The sequence below is a fragment of the Lissotriton vulgaris genome, chromosome 11, assembly GCF_964263255.1.
Source record: "Lissotriton vulgaris chromosome 11, aLisVul1.2, whole genome shotgun sequence".
Classification (NCBI taxonomy): domain Eukaryota; kingdom Metazoa; phylum Chordata; class Amphibia; order Caudata; family Salamandridae; genus Lissotriton; species Lissotriton vulgaris.
In genome coordinates, this window is record NC_141699.1 from 514,370,256 (window position 1) to 514,386,240 (window position 15,985).

The 15,985-nt window shown below is 42.3% G+C and overlaps 1 protein-coding gene across 1 annotated transcript in view; it reads left to right on the forward strand.

The window, feature by feature from the left end:
• Positions 1–15,985, forward strand: part of LOC147683095 (disintegrin and metalloproteinase domain-containing protein 9-like) — a 2,555,772-nt gene that overhangs the window by 946,079 nt on the left and 1,593,708 nt on the right. Inside the window, exon 8 of the mRNA XM_086942496.1 lies at positions 2,802–2,877. Within this exon, the coding sequence (XP_086798622.1) occupies positions 2,802–2,877 (76 nt within the window). The remainder of the gene's footprint in view (positions 1–2,801; positions 2,878–15,985) is intronic.

The window sequence follows — 15,985 nt, forward strand, 5'->3', positions numbered from 1 at the left end:
ATTGAGCTGTTGAACAAGTGCCGAGTACGTGGTGGATTTTGGCTTAACCTGTGTTGAACCTGCACAATTAATTTTACAAATGCCAGTGAGGAGGGCATTGTTTTAGTCAAGTTGAAAGAATGCCAGTGCTTGGGCAACATCTTTATGATCTTATTCATTTAGGAATGTTTTTTCTCAGGTCACACTCAGCCTTATGGGTGAGAGCGTGTGTGGATCTGACGTCCTGTGTTAGACATTCATGTCATGTGACACAGTGCATCCCTTTCCATAATAGAATGCTGAACAAAAACACCAAAATCTAGGAACACCTTTATACTGCTGAGTGTCAAGCTGCTGTTTGAAGATGGCTCTTGTGGTGTAATCTATGTCTTCATTGCATCCAGGGATGCATATGGTCTTGTTGGAAGGGTCCTTCTAGAGTCTGCTTCAACAAGCTGAACTTGCCAACTGCAAGGACATCCTCATCACATTCATCATTGCTTTCGTTCTTCTTTTCAGGCTCACAACTATTGGGCACACTCCTAAAACCCCAAAGTGGGCATATTCTTCCATGCATGACACAATGCAATTAGCCACTGTGGCCAAGGGTCTGGGAGTTTGATGAAAGTGGCTGGTGTGGTGGCTGATTCCTGGGTAGTAGTAAATATCAAAACCTTCCTAAAGCAGTTGGATGACCTGTTTTTTAGTTTGAGGCTGCAGGTGCACTTATCTTCAACACAGGAATCATGGTTTGCGGTTCTTGATAAACCTTGAAGTAATTCAGTTAGAAGCTATACACAGAAAGGTTGGCATCCTTTTTTGATGGCCAATGCGGACTTCTAAGTCTGTAAGTATGAAATTCATGACTGCAAGGACCATGTGTCATAGACTACTGTTGTAACAAACAGTACATAACCCACATGGTCTGGCGTCAATTGCCAGTTCAGTGTATTTTTGCAGGATCAAGGAATTTCATGAAGGCATCCTGTAGGTGAACATCTTTGGTGCTTGGAATGCTGTTTTTTTGACTTTTTTGACAAGAGTTCAAGACCCACACATTTTTGGTCTTCCTCGGGTTAACAGTGATTTTTTGATGGTGGCCAGTTTGCGGAATAAGCCTGCAATACTACTACGGAATGCCTATGAAAAACTGCTTATAGAAGTCGGTAATAGTCTTCCATATTTATTGCATAGAGCGTGATGCCTTTGTTCATGTTCATGACTAATCTAGGCCACCCAGGTCGTCTCTTAAAGCGTTTTAAAATACCTCTATAGGTGATGTGATCACAAAGTTTACTATGTGGCAACTTAGGACCTCACTTGGATGGAAAAGGTTCTGACATAGTGGATATATAGATTATCCTAGATTCAACTAGAAGTTCCTTGCCCTAGGGTCTACATTGGAGAACAGGTTGCACTATTCTGAATTGTCAGAAAAAGGTATTTTGTTGAGCGCCTCAAGTTTCTTTCTCTGCACATGGTTTCAAAGGCGATTCTTATGTCAGTACATATCCTGGCGTCCTCCAGTTGCTTCAGCTTGTTAGTGAGTAGTATAGGGGAAACCAGCATTGCTGCACTAAACATTTTTGTGTAGTTCAGCCATGAATGTGGGTACTCGTAGAAAGGAACGAGTCAGTGTTACTAATTGGACCTTTGGATCAACATGGAGATTCACTGTTCTGGTTTTCAGGTAACCTAGGGATGTAAAGAGGTGTTAGAGCCTGAGAATTATTTTTTATATTTCTTATGTATTGACATTTCTTATTAAATGTTTTGAAAACGTTCTTCAACTGTGCTTCAGCTTAATGCAAGTTGTGTTCTTCCTTGTTTTGCATTTAACTTGGTCTTAATTTGTTTTTGCCCATGTTGAACAGTTGTTTTGAAGGTGACTGGCTTTAGGCCTCCGTAGGCATATCTGCCAGTTTTCTGTGATCGTTGGGAGTGGGAGTGGTTTCAGCTCGAGAAATTGGTCTTTGTTCATGACATACACTAATGCAGCAGTGTTGTGGGAGGTATCCTACGGGCAATCTATCAGGACTCCCACTTGGGCTGTGAGAGTCTGTCCATGAATTAAATTATGAATACTCTGTCATTTTCCTCTATTCTTCTTTGTATTTCAGCATTGATTGCCGGTGGCTTTCAATCCAGCTGTTCAATGATCGCTGTCCACATTTTCCTTGATAGTGTACATCGTTTAACAGTTCGCTCTAAACCAGCACTTTGGCAGGCATCTGTGAAATGATTTGCATACCAAGAGTCTCAGCACATCTTGTTTTTGGTTTCACACGTCTCAGCTGATTGTGTCACACTCCCTGGTAGTCACAAGATCTTAGCTGGGGTCTTCGCTTCCTGCTTGCCAGCTGTTTTGAGGGACCTACCCCACGGATATTTTTAGGGGCCTGTCCCTCGATCATCTGTAGCTCACTCAGTTCTGCCTCAATTGACATTTTGCAAGGATTGACGCCATCTTTGTAGCACATACATTCAACAACGCTGGCGATCTCCTCAGGGAAGCCTGGCTAAAGCTGTCTGTAGCAAGGCCTAAAAAGTCAAGAAAGCTCCTGACAGGGTCAGATACAGCCTTGATATAAATTAGGTTAAAGCTATTTGTTCAAAAGTGTTTCAAAATGAATATATTTAATTGTGGGTACATTTTCTTGGTCCTTGATTTTTCATTCAGGGTTGCGTGGATTTTAAAGAAAGTCACAAATGCTTATTGTAAACTTAGTTATATTTTTACAAAAGGTTTTAAAGAAACGCGTCCTCATTTTGACCTATTCATAGAGACTTTATTTAAATCAGCCTACTCTTTCATGTTGCAGAGTTAATGGTGATATGGCTGGTGGAATGACATATTTTGGGAGCATTTGTTCACCACAACAAGGAGCATTAGCAACTGTAAGATATTTGTATATTTTCTAATTTTATTTAAATAGTTAGCAAATTGTGTACTTTGTATTTTTAGATCTTTGTTATTGCCTGCATTTTAAATTATCCGACAACCTCTAGAGCAGGTCGTTTACACTCTTTGAACATAAGTTTATAGAATATCAAAAATCTGTGTTGATAGAGGTATCATTCAATTGTCAGTCTTGTGCCTTTACATTTGTTGTGTATTGTTTATATAGCGATCCAGATAGGAAATAGAGTAAAAAATGTATATGAAGGAAACATGTATTTTTGAAATGTACACAAGAAACTGAATTTAGGAACAATGGTTATTTGTACACCTGTGAATTTGTGAGTAACTATGCTACTATCAGCTAGATTCATCAAAGTCCCGATTTGCGAGTCATTAATAGCGATTATTAAGGAATCGCTATTAAGGACTTGCAAATCGGGATTCATGTAGAAATCGCAAAATAAATTGCGATTCCTACATCCTCCTTATTTGCGATTAGCAAATTGCTAATCGCAAATAAGGAATAACTCCCCATTCATTCTTATGGGCCAAAGGCCCATAGGAATGAATGGGGAGTTATTCCTTATTTGCGATTAGCAATTTGCTAATCGCAAATAAGGATGCTGTTTCAAGTAAGCAGTGGTGTCCAAAGGACACCCTGTAGCACCCCTGAAATGTGAATTTACACTGATGTTGTGCACACACATGTCCAAAGGACATGTGTGTGTGTAACATGCAACTTAGAAAAATGCATTTTTCTAAGTTTTCGCTATTTACCACGAGGTTTGACTTTGTGATAAATAGCGCTCCTAAATTGCGAATTCGCAATTTTAAAATGTTTCATGAATAGCATTTAAGGAATCTCTAATAGAGATTCCTTAAATGATAATCCTCTCAAATTTGCGAATTCTTTATTAGCGATTTTTGCATTTGGGATGATGAATCCCAAATGCAAAAATTGCACTTGCAAAGGGCCAGATTCTCAGAATCTGGCCCTTTTGCGAGCGCATTTCGCTTGATGAATCTGGCTGTATGTGATTCAGAGGCACTTTACTCAATGTCTTCTTTCTTGCACAGTGGTTTTCATTTGGATGCCCCAGCTACAGAGTAATCCAATTGGTAATTACAAATGTCTTACTATCTTGTGTTACGCGTCTAATGATAATAACGGTACCCCACTTGTTTGGCTGGGCCTTGCACCTGCGAGAAAGAATGCAACCTGGAAACAACACATTTCACCCAGCAAAATCAATGTTTTTTAATCATTGTAGTTCCTCTTTTTTCATCGAAGCTAAGCAAAGGCAACTGGGACATTAATTTTAAATAGAAACAATTGATTTACTCAGTTCACGTGTTGAGTGTTTTCTTCTCAAACATGGAGGGGGCTATTAGTATTGTTTTCTGTTTGGTACAATCAGGCATTTTTCTGGCAGTCCTGAACAGGAAGTATTGTCCGAAATAGGACGAGCTTTTTGAAGCATATTGACCAACATCCTGTGGAGGACATGCTACCTGTTAATTGTTTTATAGGGGAAAGCAAGCAGAGCCGCTGCTGCCTGAAACATTTCTCTTTGCCCTTAATGGGCTTTGGTGAGCAGACTGCATATGGGGTAGGATGAGATGCCCATACATTTACGAAGAGAACCAGGGTCTCAGGGCCAATATCAGACATCAGGAAAAATTGAGGAGGATGTATTGATGGCGAAGTGTTGCTCCCCCGAAACATTTTCTGACTGAAACATTTTCTGACTTGCGCAGTGTTAAAGAAATGGTTAAATGGGAATATAAAAAGTATGAGACAATGCCACTTAAGGACTATGTAAAAGAAGTTGGTTCATTTGATGTACTGGTTACAGATAACAATATATGTCACAGATATGTTTAATGACGGCACAAAGTGTTTTTCTCTTCTTCTGCCAAAAGCCCCAAATGTCAAAATTGTTCTTCTTCACTGAATATTAGTAGAGGAGTGTTGTAGAGGGAATTTCCATTAAATGGGGAACCATGTGCTGTTTTTATGGTAGTTGGGTTTATTGCCTGACTCTTTGTGCACCATTTGCTATCTCATATGAAGCTGGTCTTGGTAGTCAACTACTTCATTTGTTTTCCCAGTTATGTACTTCAAGATTACTAGTACAGTAAAGAGTTTGATATGTAGTATGAAGGATACTGTGTTGGATTTCCGGTTGTTGTATTTATTGTAGTGGTACAGAGAGCCATCCCAGCAGGCACAACCAAGGCACAAGCAGCAACTGCCACTGAGTGAATACTTATTTATTTAGAGAGTTTTATATAGCGCGAACGTGACCCTTGGGTATCAGAGCGCTTCACAGACAAATATACATTCTGTAGAGATATAATTCAATTACAGTAAGATCAACATATAATAGAATGAGTGAGGTAGATAAGTGTCAAGTTGCTTAACTTAAATAACATAGCATTACCACTATTATATTGAGTGAGGTAGATAATTGTCTAGCTTTATTGTACGAATTTCCTCCTGTTATAGGGTAGGTTGAGGTAGATAAGTGTCGAGGGCTTAGTTCATAAAACATAACCATACCAAATTAATATGTGTTAGGTGATGTAGCTAAGTGTCTACTATATGACCAGAGTGAGGTAGCTAAATGTCTAACTATACAATCGATATTTCCCTCCGCGTTGCGGTAGGATCGGTATCAGTCTAAAGAAAATATTCTGGCATACGTACGAAGATTTGTATGGGATATTCTGTATTCCTGTATAAATGTTCAGCCTTGTCCTTTATTTGTGTATTCTTCCTCCCGGTTCCAGGGAATCAATCGCCTCCAGTTTTCGTGGTGATGGTGCGTTCCTGTCTTTATTATGTCAGGAACTTACTCATTAGGAAGATCTTAGTTTCCCTTTTGAAGGTTGTCGAGTTTGTAATTTTTCTGATAGTTGGGGGGAGCGAGTTCCACATTCTGGGGGCTGGCCCTGTGAAAGCTCTGTCGTATGTTTTCTTTTTCCTGAAGATGGGTGGTTTCAGCATCAGCAGATTGGCGCTCCTTACTGGTCTGCCTCCACCAGACCACTCAATCTTCTGGGACAGGTGTCTGGGTGTTTTATTTATTTTATTGTAGTGGTACAGAGAGCCATCCCAGCAGGCACAACCAAGGCACAAGCAGCAACTGCCACTGAGTGAATACTGAGAGCAGGATGCTTACCAACCCTCTAGATGACATCATTGAATACTCATAGAGCTCTGCCAGCACCACTTCACCACACCTCCCCCTTTTAACAGGACAACTCAAGAACAACAGAAAAGAAGGGAAGGGGTACAGATAGAAAAAAGGAGCAGAAGAACAAACAATGAGAATTATACATAGTCTTGTAAACTTAGTGGTCTGGCATGGACTCTGGTGCTCTTCCTGACACCATCCCCCCTAAAACCTTATTGTTAACCGTAACAGTTGCAGAGAAAAACCACGGGTCTCTGGCAACCGGAGAGGTGCTCCACCAATATACATTAGACAACTTGACAGCATTCTTACGAATTTCTACAATTTGCTGTGAATCTAAAAACTTAGAGAGACCTTTTCTTACTGAGACAGGGTTTTTAACTCTAACCCAATCTCCAACATGAAGTATGTGGGTTTCTTTCCTGGTGGGAGTTTCATGAGCTTTAGAACATGCCTCAGTAGATTTTTTGTTGGCAGATTCCCAGATACACCTCATGTCACAGCTTTGATGGAATGATTTCACCATCCAGAAAGGGTAAACTTGTGAAGAAGCTTATCTCCCCCTCATAAGTTCGAAGGGACTGAAATTAGTGGCGACATGAGGCAAAGTGCGGTATGACCAAACCAAATATTTCACAGCTTGAAAAACACAAAATCTGGATCTAAAAGCTTCTTGCACACACTCCACCACAACTCTATTAAAGCTCTCTGCCTTGCCATTACTTTGTGGGTGGTAAAGCGGAGTTCTAGTGTGCTTGATGCCACAGGAGCGTAGAAAGGAATTAATCTCCTTGGAAATAAATTGCACACCGTTGTCAGTAAGAATTTCCTCAGGATAAACTTCCCTGAGAAAAATTGTATTCAAATAGTTGATGATGCCCTTAGAGTTTGGTTTACTAATGGGCTAAACCTCATCCCACCTAGACAGATGATCGATAAGAACTAGAAAGTATTTTGAGTTGGTGGGAAGGACATGGGAGTGCCCAATAAAATCCATCCCTAACCTCTGCCAGGCTCTTCCAGGGAAGAGCACAGGAGAGTCAGTAACACCTTCAAGTACTAGAACTTTGTCACTGGTATTGCAAGGTGAACATTGCTTTACTAAATCATCAATTTGGGTGTCAATTCTGGGCCACCAGTAATCCATTCTGACTTTTCTCTTGGTGCTAGTGGCACCAAGATGATCAGAGTATGCAGCTAAAACGATTTTCTCCCGATAACATACAGGAGGTACACGTTTGTTGCCTCTGACCACTTTTCCATCCTCCACCGAAAGCTCATCACTACCCTTCCAGAACATCTGTAGTTCAGGGGAAAGACATTTCTCTTTAGGCCAGCCTCTCTTGATTAATGAAGCAACTGCTTTGAGCACTGTATCTTTATCGACCTCCATCACCCAATCTTCTTCTGCAAAAGATAAATAGCCTTGACTGATATATGCTACAAAACATTCCTCTACTTCAGTCTCCCATTCTTGCTCTTCGGTGTCAGAAATGGGGAGTCTAGATAAGAAGTCAGCTCTGCTGTTCTTTGCACCGGGAATATACTCTATGCTGAATGTGTATTCTAGGAATTTTGTAGACAACCTGGCTAAACGAGCAGTGATACGTTTGCCATTTTTTCCGGACAAGATGTCAACCAAAGGACGATAGTCGGTCTTGAGGATAAAAGATCTGCCCCACAAGTATGACTTGAATTTCTCGATACTCCAAACGCAGACTAAGAGGTCTTTTTCAATTACGAAATGCTTTCTTTCAACAAGGCGAAGAGTCCTGTAGGCGAAACCCATTGTGTGTTCTCTTCCTTCAGTATACTATGATAAGACAGCTCCTAAACCATACTCACAGGCATCAACTGTGACAACAGTTTGCCTTCCCTCCACAAAATCTTGCAGAGCAGGAGCTTTGACAATGTGGTCCTTGATGGACTGGAAGCGTTTCTCACACTCCTCAGACCATTTGTAAGTTGCTCCTTTCTTTAGTAGTGCCCTGAAACACTCTGTGGTTTTAGGGAAGTCCTTCATGAACTTCGCATAAAACTTACAGAGACCAAGAAAGGACATGAGTTGTACCTTGTTTTGAGGAGTGGGCGCCTCAACGACACTCTTGATTAAGCCTGGTCTTGGTTTTATGCCGTGTTCAGAGATCATGTGACCCAAGTATTCAATCTCTCTTATTTTGAAAGTGCACTTACTTTTCTGCAAAGTAACTTCTCTACTCTCCAGAACACTGAAAACGTCATCAATAACTGAATCATGTTCGACTTCAGTCTTAGTGAAGATGAGAATGTCGTCCTGAAAGACCACAATATGAGGATTGTGATGTAACATCTCAGTCATGAGTCTCTGAAAGACTGCGGCCACCGAGGCCAGGCCAAAGGGTAGGCAGCAGAACTGGAAGACACTATCAGGGGTAACGAAGGCCTGAGGATAGAACTTAACCTGATGGTAGGCAGCCTTGAGTCCAGTTTGGTATACCATGAAGAGGACCCACTTTAGCAATAAGATCCTCGATGCGTGGGAGAGGAAAACCATCAACTCAGATGGCATTGTTAAGGCTCCTCAAGTTAACACACATCCTCAAATCCCCAGACCTCTTATTGTCCAAAACGATGGGTGAAAGCCAGAGAATCGACTCAACCTTTTCAATTATACCTTGATCACACAATGTTTGTAAATGTTTAGCAAGATCGCCTCTAATGCTCAAGGGGACATTGCGCAACCTATATGTGATGGGTTTGGCATTTTCTTTAACTTTAATGAAATATTGAAAGTTGATGATCTTGCCTAAACGGTCCTCAAATATTTTGCTAAACTTCTGTTCCCAAGCACCAGCTATTAGATAGTTGATGTCTTTCGAGAGAGTGGTGTGATTTTGATTAGATTGATTGTCAATGAAAACAGGGTTAGTCAGACCAGGTTTGATGGTTAAGCCAAAATTACCTGATGGAGAAGACTGAGATCATTGATCCCTAGTTTACCACATACACTTTTCCTTTGATGGTTAGTACTAGAACACTGATGCTAGCCCAGAAATAGCCCAACAATTCAATTTTACTGCCTTCAAAGGCCATAGTAAGTATGTCAGGTGGTAACAAGCTTTTTGCAGCCCAAAACTTGAGATACTTATTCTGGGACACAATGGTAATGTGTGCTCCTGTATCAGGAAGAAGCTGAATGTGATTGGTTTCAATGGTGACACCAACTCCAGGGTCAGGAATGTGGCGCGGGATGTGCCTCTCAGTGCAATCTTTGACTGCTACAACATTTTCCTGACTCGTGACGTCGTCCTCACAGAGGTCATCGTTTTCATTGAGGACAGACACCTTACATTTTTCCTTCTTCCACCCATGCAAACTCTGGCAAAATGGCCCATTTTACCACATTGACCACATTGCTGGTTAATAACGGGACAGTTTTTAAAAGATGAAACATGCATTGATGAACTGCACCAATAACAGCTGATTCTAAAATTGGAGTGTCTACTTTGTGTGGAATTTCTCCCACCTCTAGACACGGTAGGTCTCCTAGTAGCATCTCGTGAAAAAGGAGGTTTGCCGGAAACAGCGTTTGGAATAGTCAAGTTGGATAAGGCAGTTTCAAGTTGCTTTGCATCATCTATAGAGTTCTCAATACTCTTGGCAATGTCGACTGCCTTGTCTAGGGTGGGATCCTTACAGGTGAGTAGTTTCTCTTGTATCTTTTTACAATAACATCGTGCGACAAGTTGATCTCTCACAAGTTGAGAGGTAAAGTTGTCAAACTCACATTTTTCTGCTAAAACTTCTAGAGCTGTGATAAAAGTGTCTATGCTTTCATTAGGTTTCTGCATCCTTGTGAAGAATTTGTACTTGTGCACCACAATGTTATTGGTTTTGGTAAAGTACTTGTCTAATTTTGCTACCATTATGTCAAATTTGTCTGGATCCTCACCTTCGGGCAGTTCTTAAGGAGGTAGGTGGTCAAATACATTTTGACCCTCAACACCTAAATGGTAATACATGAGGTTTTTCCTGCTCTCAAGTCTGAATCTTCGACCATCAATTGCACCTATGTACGCCATGAAAGACCTGAACCATAGTTTCCACTCCATTTCTGGTTCTCCGGGTTCACATCCCATCCTCGTCGCCACTGATATGAAGTATGAAGGACACTGTGATGGATTTCCTGTTGTAGTATTTATTGTAGGGGTACAGAGAGCCGTCCCAGCTGACACAGCCAAGGCACAAGCAGCAACTGCCACTGAAGGAACGCAGGATGCTTACCAACACTCTAGATGACATCATAGAATACTCATAGGGCTCTGCCAGTATCACATCACCACAGAGTTGTTGTGTTTTCGATATTTAAAAGTTCTGATCTAGCTTTATCTAGTGCACCCAGGGTATTTTGTTTATTTTTAAATAGTATTGTTAGAAATTAAAGGGGGAGGATCATTTGTTGTGCTTGTGTTTCATTAGTTTTGAATGTTAGGCAAAGATGACCTTGTCAGGGCGGAATAGATTCCTCCAAATGTGTGTTTAAGAGCGATGTGTTAATGACTGAAACGTAACAGATTAGAATGGGAAGAATAATGATGGCTCAAGTTGGTAGCACCCTTAACGTGAAGGGCTTCAGCTCTCCCACACAGAGGGATTGTAATAGTTGACCACCTATATATTCCGGCCCTGGTTCACAAAGGCGTTTTCGTCTGTAAACAAATGTGAACATTTATGGTCGTGAAAATTTCACAGAAGGATTCTTGATGGTCTTAAATGGTTTTACTAACATGTAGCTCTTCACCACAGGTGTGTAGAAGCACACAGTAATGAACATTATGCCAGGAGCGGGGAGATTGCTGAAAAAGGGGTGGTTTATGTTGTAAATTGTGTTTGTGGATAGTTACAAACTCTGACCTGACCCTTTCGCACTCTTGAAAATGTTGGCGTTTTATTCCAACAAAAGAATGGAGTAAAATAGAATTCCAATATGGGAAGGGGAACTTATCACCTCCAAAGGTGGAGTAAATATAGGGGGGTTCTATGGTGAAGACTATTTTCTAAAAGGAGCACAAAAATATAAAAGAAAACGAATGTGTGTGCATAGGGCTTCACACAGGATTTGCATCTTTATTTGAAATACTCTTACACTTTTTTTTGCAATTCACAAATATTTCCAGTAGTACCCCAGAGACAGGCTGCTGCTGGAAATGTCCTGTGTCACATTTTGCAGGCTTCTATTTCCCTAACGTGTAATAGTCTTGGGGCTCGTGACAGGAGTGCCCAAAGTGAAGGAGCCAAAGATAAAATGAGCAAAATCATAATAAGAGTAGGAAATATATGGCAAATACATTATTCATCCCTTCTTTGGCGAAGAAAGAAGTCCCTTCTGCTTCCAAATTTGTGTCATATCTACCAATTGGAAAAAAATACCTATTTGTTGGTTAGCACCTGGATCTAAAAACTCAGCTACTAAGAATATTCATGAGAATAGAATATAAACCAACCACTTACTGCTCACCACAAGTTGGAACCTTACACTGAGCTCTTTTATTCATATGTTATAGTCCCTCCTGTTGATTAGGACATACATTTCTTTACTCATTGCCTCATACATCACCCATTGTATTCCCAAGCACATGCTTATTTTTTCTTTGAGAAAGTTAGGTCACACATTGTTTGGGAGATAACAGTAGCAGCTCAGAGAGATGAACACTGAATTCTAGAGAATACTATAATGGACTGAAGTACTTCCTACGTATGAACTCGAAAAATTGGCAACAGACAGGCTGTGCCTGGGAAAAACTAATCCTGTAACTGATTCCAATGAACCTCAAATTTCTGGGTCCACTGGCAACGTTACAACACATTAAGGCCTTTAGAGAGGCATCGCTATCATTCTTGGCATTCTGCTGGTTGCTTTTGTCGCACCTTCGGGCTACAGGAATCCACAGAGGTCTTCAGTGGGGTTGGTGGTTCTGACCTCAGTGCCGTCTGTGCCTCCTGAACCCATCTTGGATTCCGCTCTAACACCAGAGCTAACTACCAATCTGACACCGAAATCTATGCCAATCCATTTGGCAGCCTGGCCCTCGGGTCGGGTTTCTGGGGAGATATAGCCATGCTTTATGGGACATTGTTAGAAACTCTGGTTCTGTTTGGTAGAGGTATCCACTCTGTTCAAAGAGGAATCACAATCTTAGCCAGTGTAAGCTAGATATACACCAAAGAGTTCCGGCCACCCGGAATGGAGCGCTGGCCGGCTACAGGACCCACAGAGGGCCTGCTGAGCAAAGTGCCTTAATCCTTGTCCCAGCGTCAGATTCATTGATGGTCTAGATGCAGAGGGTGTTGCACCGGATCTCTCTATGCTGCTGCGTCAGTGCTTCAGAACCATTGAGCGAAGTGCTGGTTCTGATTGCAGCGGTTCCATAGGCGATGCACCAGGTTAATTACACTGGAAGGGTGATGCTTTCATCTTCTCAATGCAGTGGTGACTGTGCGTTTATTTTGTATGCAATGCAACAGTTGTAAGTATGATGCATTGATTTGTACTCTCACAACAGAGTTGATCCGCCGGTTCTGTTCCAAGCAAACTGGAGATCCGTCTATTTCTGTGGTGCATGCATCAGGGTCCGCTTCCATTGAACCTGGTGCAGCGCTATAGACGTTGATATCCCTGAGTCTCAAGCAAAAGGAGGTATGCCAACAATCCCTTGAAGATAATTGTGAGTTGAAAGCAGAGTCCAGCTCTTCCTCAGCAGGGTTAAAGAGCAGCGGTGAGCGTAGCAGAAAAGCAATTCTAGTAGAGTAGCAGACCTTGTTGCAGGGTAGCAGTTCTGCTGACAGAGTTCAGTTACAAGTCCAGAAGTGTCTGATTTGGCGGGCTCAGAGCTCATCAGAACCGTCATTGATGAGATCTAAGAAGGTTCCATCCACAAGGCCTTCCCCATCGTCGAGTCCGCTGTCGACAAGCATTACACAGGCGATCACCACTGATCAGCCATCAATGCACACATGCCATCAACTAATCTCTCCACTTCAACAACGGTTTCAAAGTTGACTTCACCGCCAACAATCCTGCCACCGATGCTAATATCACCGCCAACAATGCTCTTGTAATGCGCCCCACCATCAACGAAGCCGGTGTCGTCCTCTACATCGTCGATGAAGCCATTGGTGTCTCCTTATCCTCACTGCCGTTTACTTGATGATTTGGATAATTTAGAAGTTAAGGGGGCATATGGAGATGCACACAGCTCGCCTGAGTTACAAGTCAAGCATCAGGAGGATGAAGATGAGGAAGAGCTATCTTACTATGGACATTATTATGATCCACACACCAAACATAATTATTCATATGTCCTCCAGAGCATCCCCCTAATTCATTTGAAGTGCAAGTGCCATTTTCTTTGGCGCAAGATCTACAGGCAATGCTGCAGGATTACTGCAAAAGGTTCCCAAACCCTCCACAGAAGCCACATGTGCAACCCCCTCTGCCTCCACATATCCCATCCATTCCAAAGCCTATGCTACTGCCTGTAACACCAACTTGACCCCTGCCTCTAATATCGCTCTGCCACACGGAGGATCCATCATCCTCTTCTGATGATGACCAGTAAGAGGGCGAGATTCATAACACCCATCCACCTCACAATGAGTGTGATGGCTATATAATACCCACTCTGTCACTACCAGCACCACATCCCTCCAATTTCCCTAATGAAAACATTATGAGTTTCCACAATTTGATGGAAAGGGATGCAGCGTATGTCTGTGAAGCAGTCCAGTTGCTTCCTTTATGACTTTAAGGAACAAGTATGCAAGCCTGTTCGAGCAATCCCAATAATAAATCACATTTGGAATAGGGCGTCAAGCTGATGAAAACGCTGGCATCTCTGGCAGCTGTAGTACCACAGATTGACAAGAAGTACAGACCCCCTAATGATTCTCCTACCTGCCTCATAGGGCATCCCAAAGTGGATTTGGTGCTCTCATAATCGGCACCGCGTTTTTCCAATGATCCTACTACTCCAATCTCTGCCCCCCCCCTACAAGGATGGCACATAATATAATAACATCAGAAAACTGTACTTCATAATATCTGTCCTTTCTATTCATGCAGCTAATTCTTTTGCCATTTTAGGCCGCTACAATAGACAAATGCGGTCAGATATTGAGCATTATTAGACCTTGTGCCAGAAGATAGGAAGTCAGAGGCTTGGAAAATACTGCAAGAGGGAGAGCACACATCTTCTAAAATTATCGATTGTGCAATGGCCATTGTTTCTACTGGTTTCCACCAGCTAGCTGGAGCGGCTATTTTGCAAAGGTAAAAATCAACTTCATTCAGACCAAAGGTCCAATCAAAAAATTCTTGATATGCTCCCTATGATGATGATACGTTATTTGGGAAACATATTAATGACGCTCTGCATGACATTAGAACTGACATGGATACTGCAAAATTTCCCTGGGCACATTGCAGTTTTGTAGATTTCCCTTTTGAGGAACTTGTGGCAGAGGTTTTTCCTAATACAGAGGACCCTATCAACAATTACAGACTCAATATAGACTTCCCTATTAACAGCAGGAACTTCAAACCTAAACTTACCAGTGGTGCAGACCAGTGAGGACAGCGAAACCGGACACAGCCTGCATTTTTGCCGACACCGCCAAGAGTCAAATTTGGCAAACTACACGCGCCACCGCTCCGGGACTACATCTCCCGGCAGGCTAAGCAGCGGCGCGCACTTTGACCTCCAGAAAGGCGCCAGGAGGCGCTTTTAATCCACGCACCCCCTGACAAGAGCGAGGAACTCCAAACCTAAACTTACCAGTGGTGCAGACCAGTGAGGACAGCGAAACCGGACACAGCCTGCAAGCGGGGGCTGCAGCGCCTGGGATATCCGAGTCAGGACATTTTTGCCGACACCGCCAAGAGTCAAATTTGGCAAACTACACGCGCCGCCGCTCCGGGACTACATCTCCCGGCAGGCTAAGCGGCGGCGCGCACTTTGACCTCCAGAACGGCGCCAGGAGGCGCTTTTAATCCACGCTCCCCCCGCGCAGCGGGACGCAAACGGGACGCTGGGCAAAGGGCGGGCCCTCTGTGGCCCTCGGAGGCCAAAGGAGGTCGGGCCGGCCCATCCCTCTTCGATTCAGATTTACGACATAAGGTGACTACTTTTCAATTATTATCGCATTCTTTGGCTGCTTGAACAGTGCTTTCCTAACAACGAAATAATATCCATTACTCAAAGCAGTGGAAATTGCATCGCTTTTCCGTATATATTGTGTATATTCAGGATATCTCAATATAAACATGATGAAGGTCAAAAAGACTCCTATCGCTACCAGATCTTCTACCAGGAACAAAGTGGCTCCTATTACACCTCTCCCCACTCTTACTGCCATTGACATTATGTTGCAAAAAACTATAGGCGTTGTGGCAGACGCAATTCAAAATACAGAGAGATGTCTATCTTTAACTCCAAACTTGTGCTTCCCAAATTTATCATTGCATAATAGTGCTGCCATTAATACTCTCGACACTACAATAAATTCACAGGAATCACTTCTAATTCAATCCTTTACAGGATTACCAAACACCCAAACTAGAGGAACTCTATTCCCAGATTCATGTACACCAATAATCTGTAACAGTGGGGAAAGCAGCTCGCCACTAATTTGCAGCCCACAGTTACATCAAGGTACCTCTTCCTCACGGAAGGATATACCTTTAATTTTATTGTGTGAAGCAAACTCGGGGGGATTACTACCTATAAATACCTCTGTGAGTGAAAAGGACAGCCCGGTAATTAAATCTAGAAGACGGTATAGGAAAAAGTTAAAAATAAATAGGAGGTTAATTTCTCGACCTATCTGTAAACATAAGTCCTCAGCGAAAGACGTCTGGTCTAGTTTT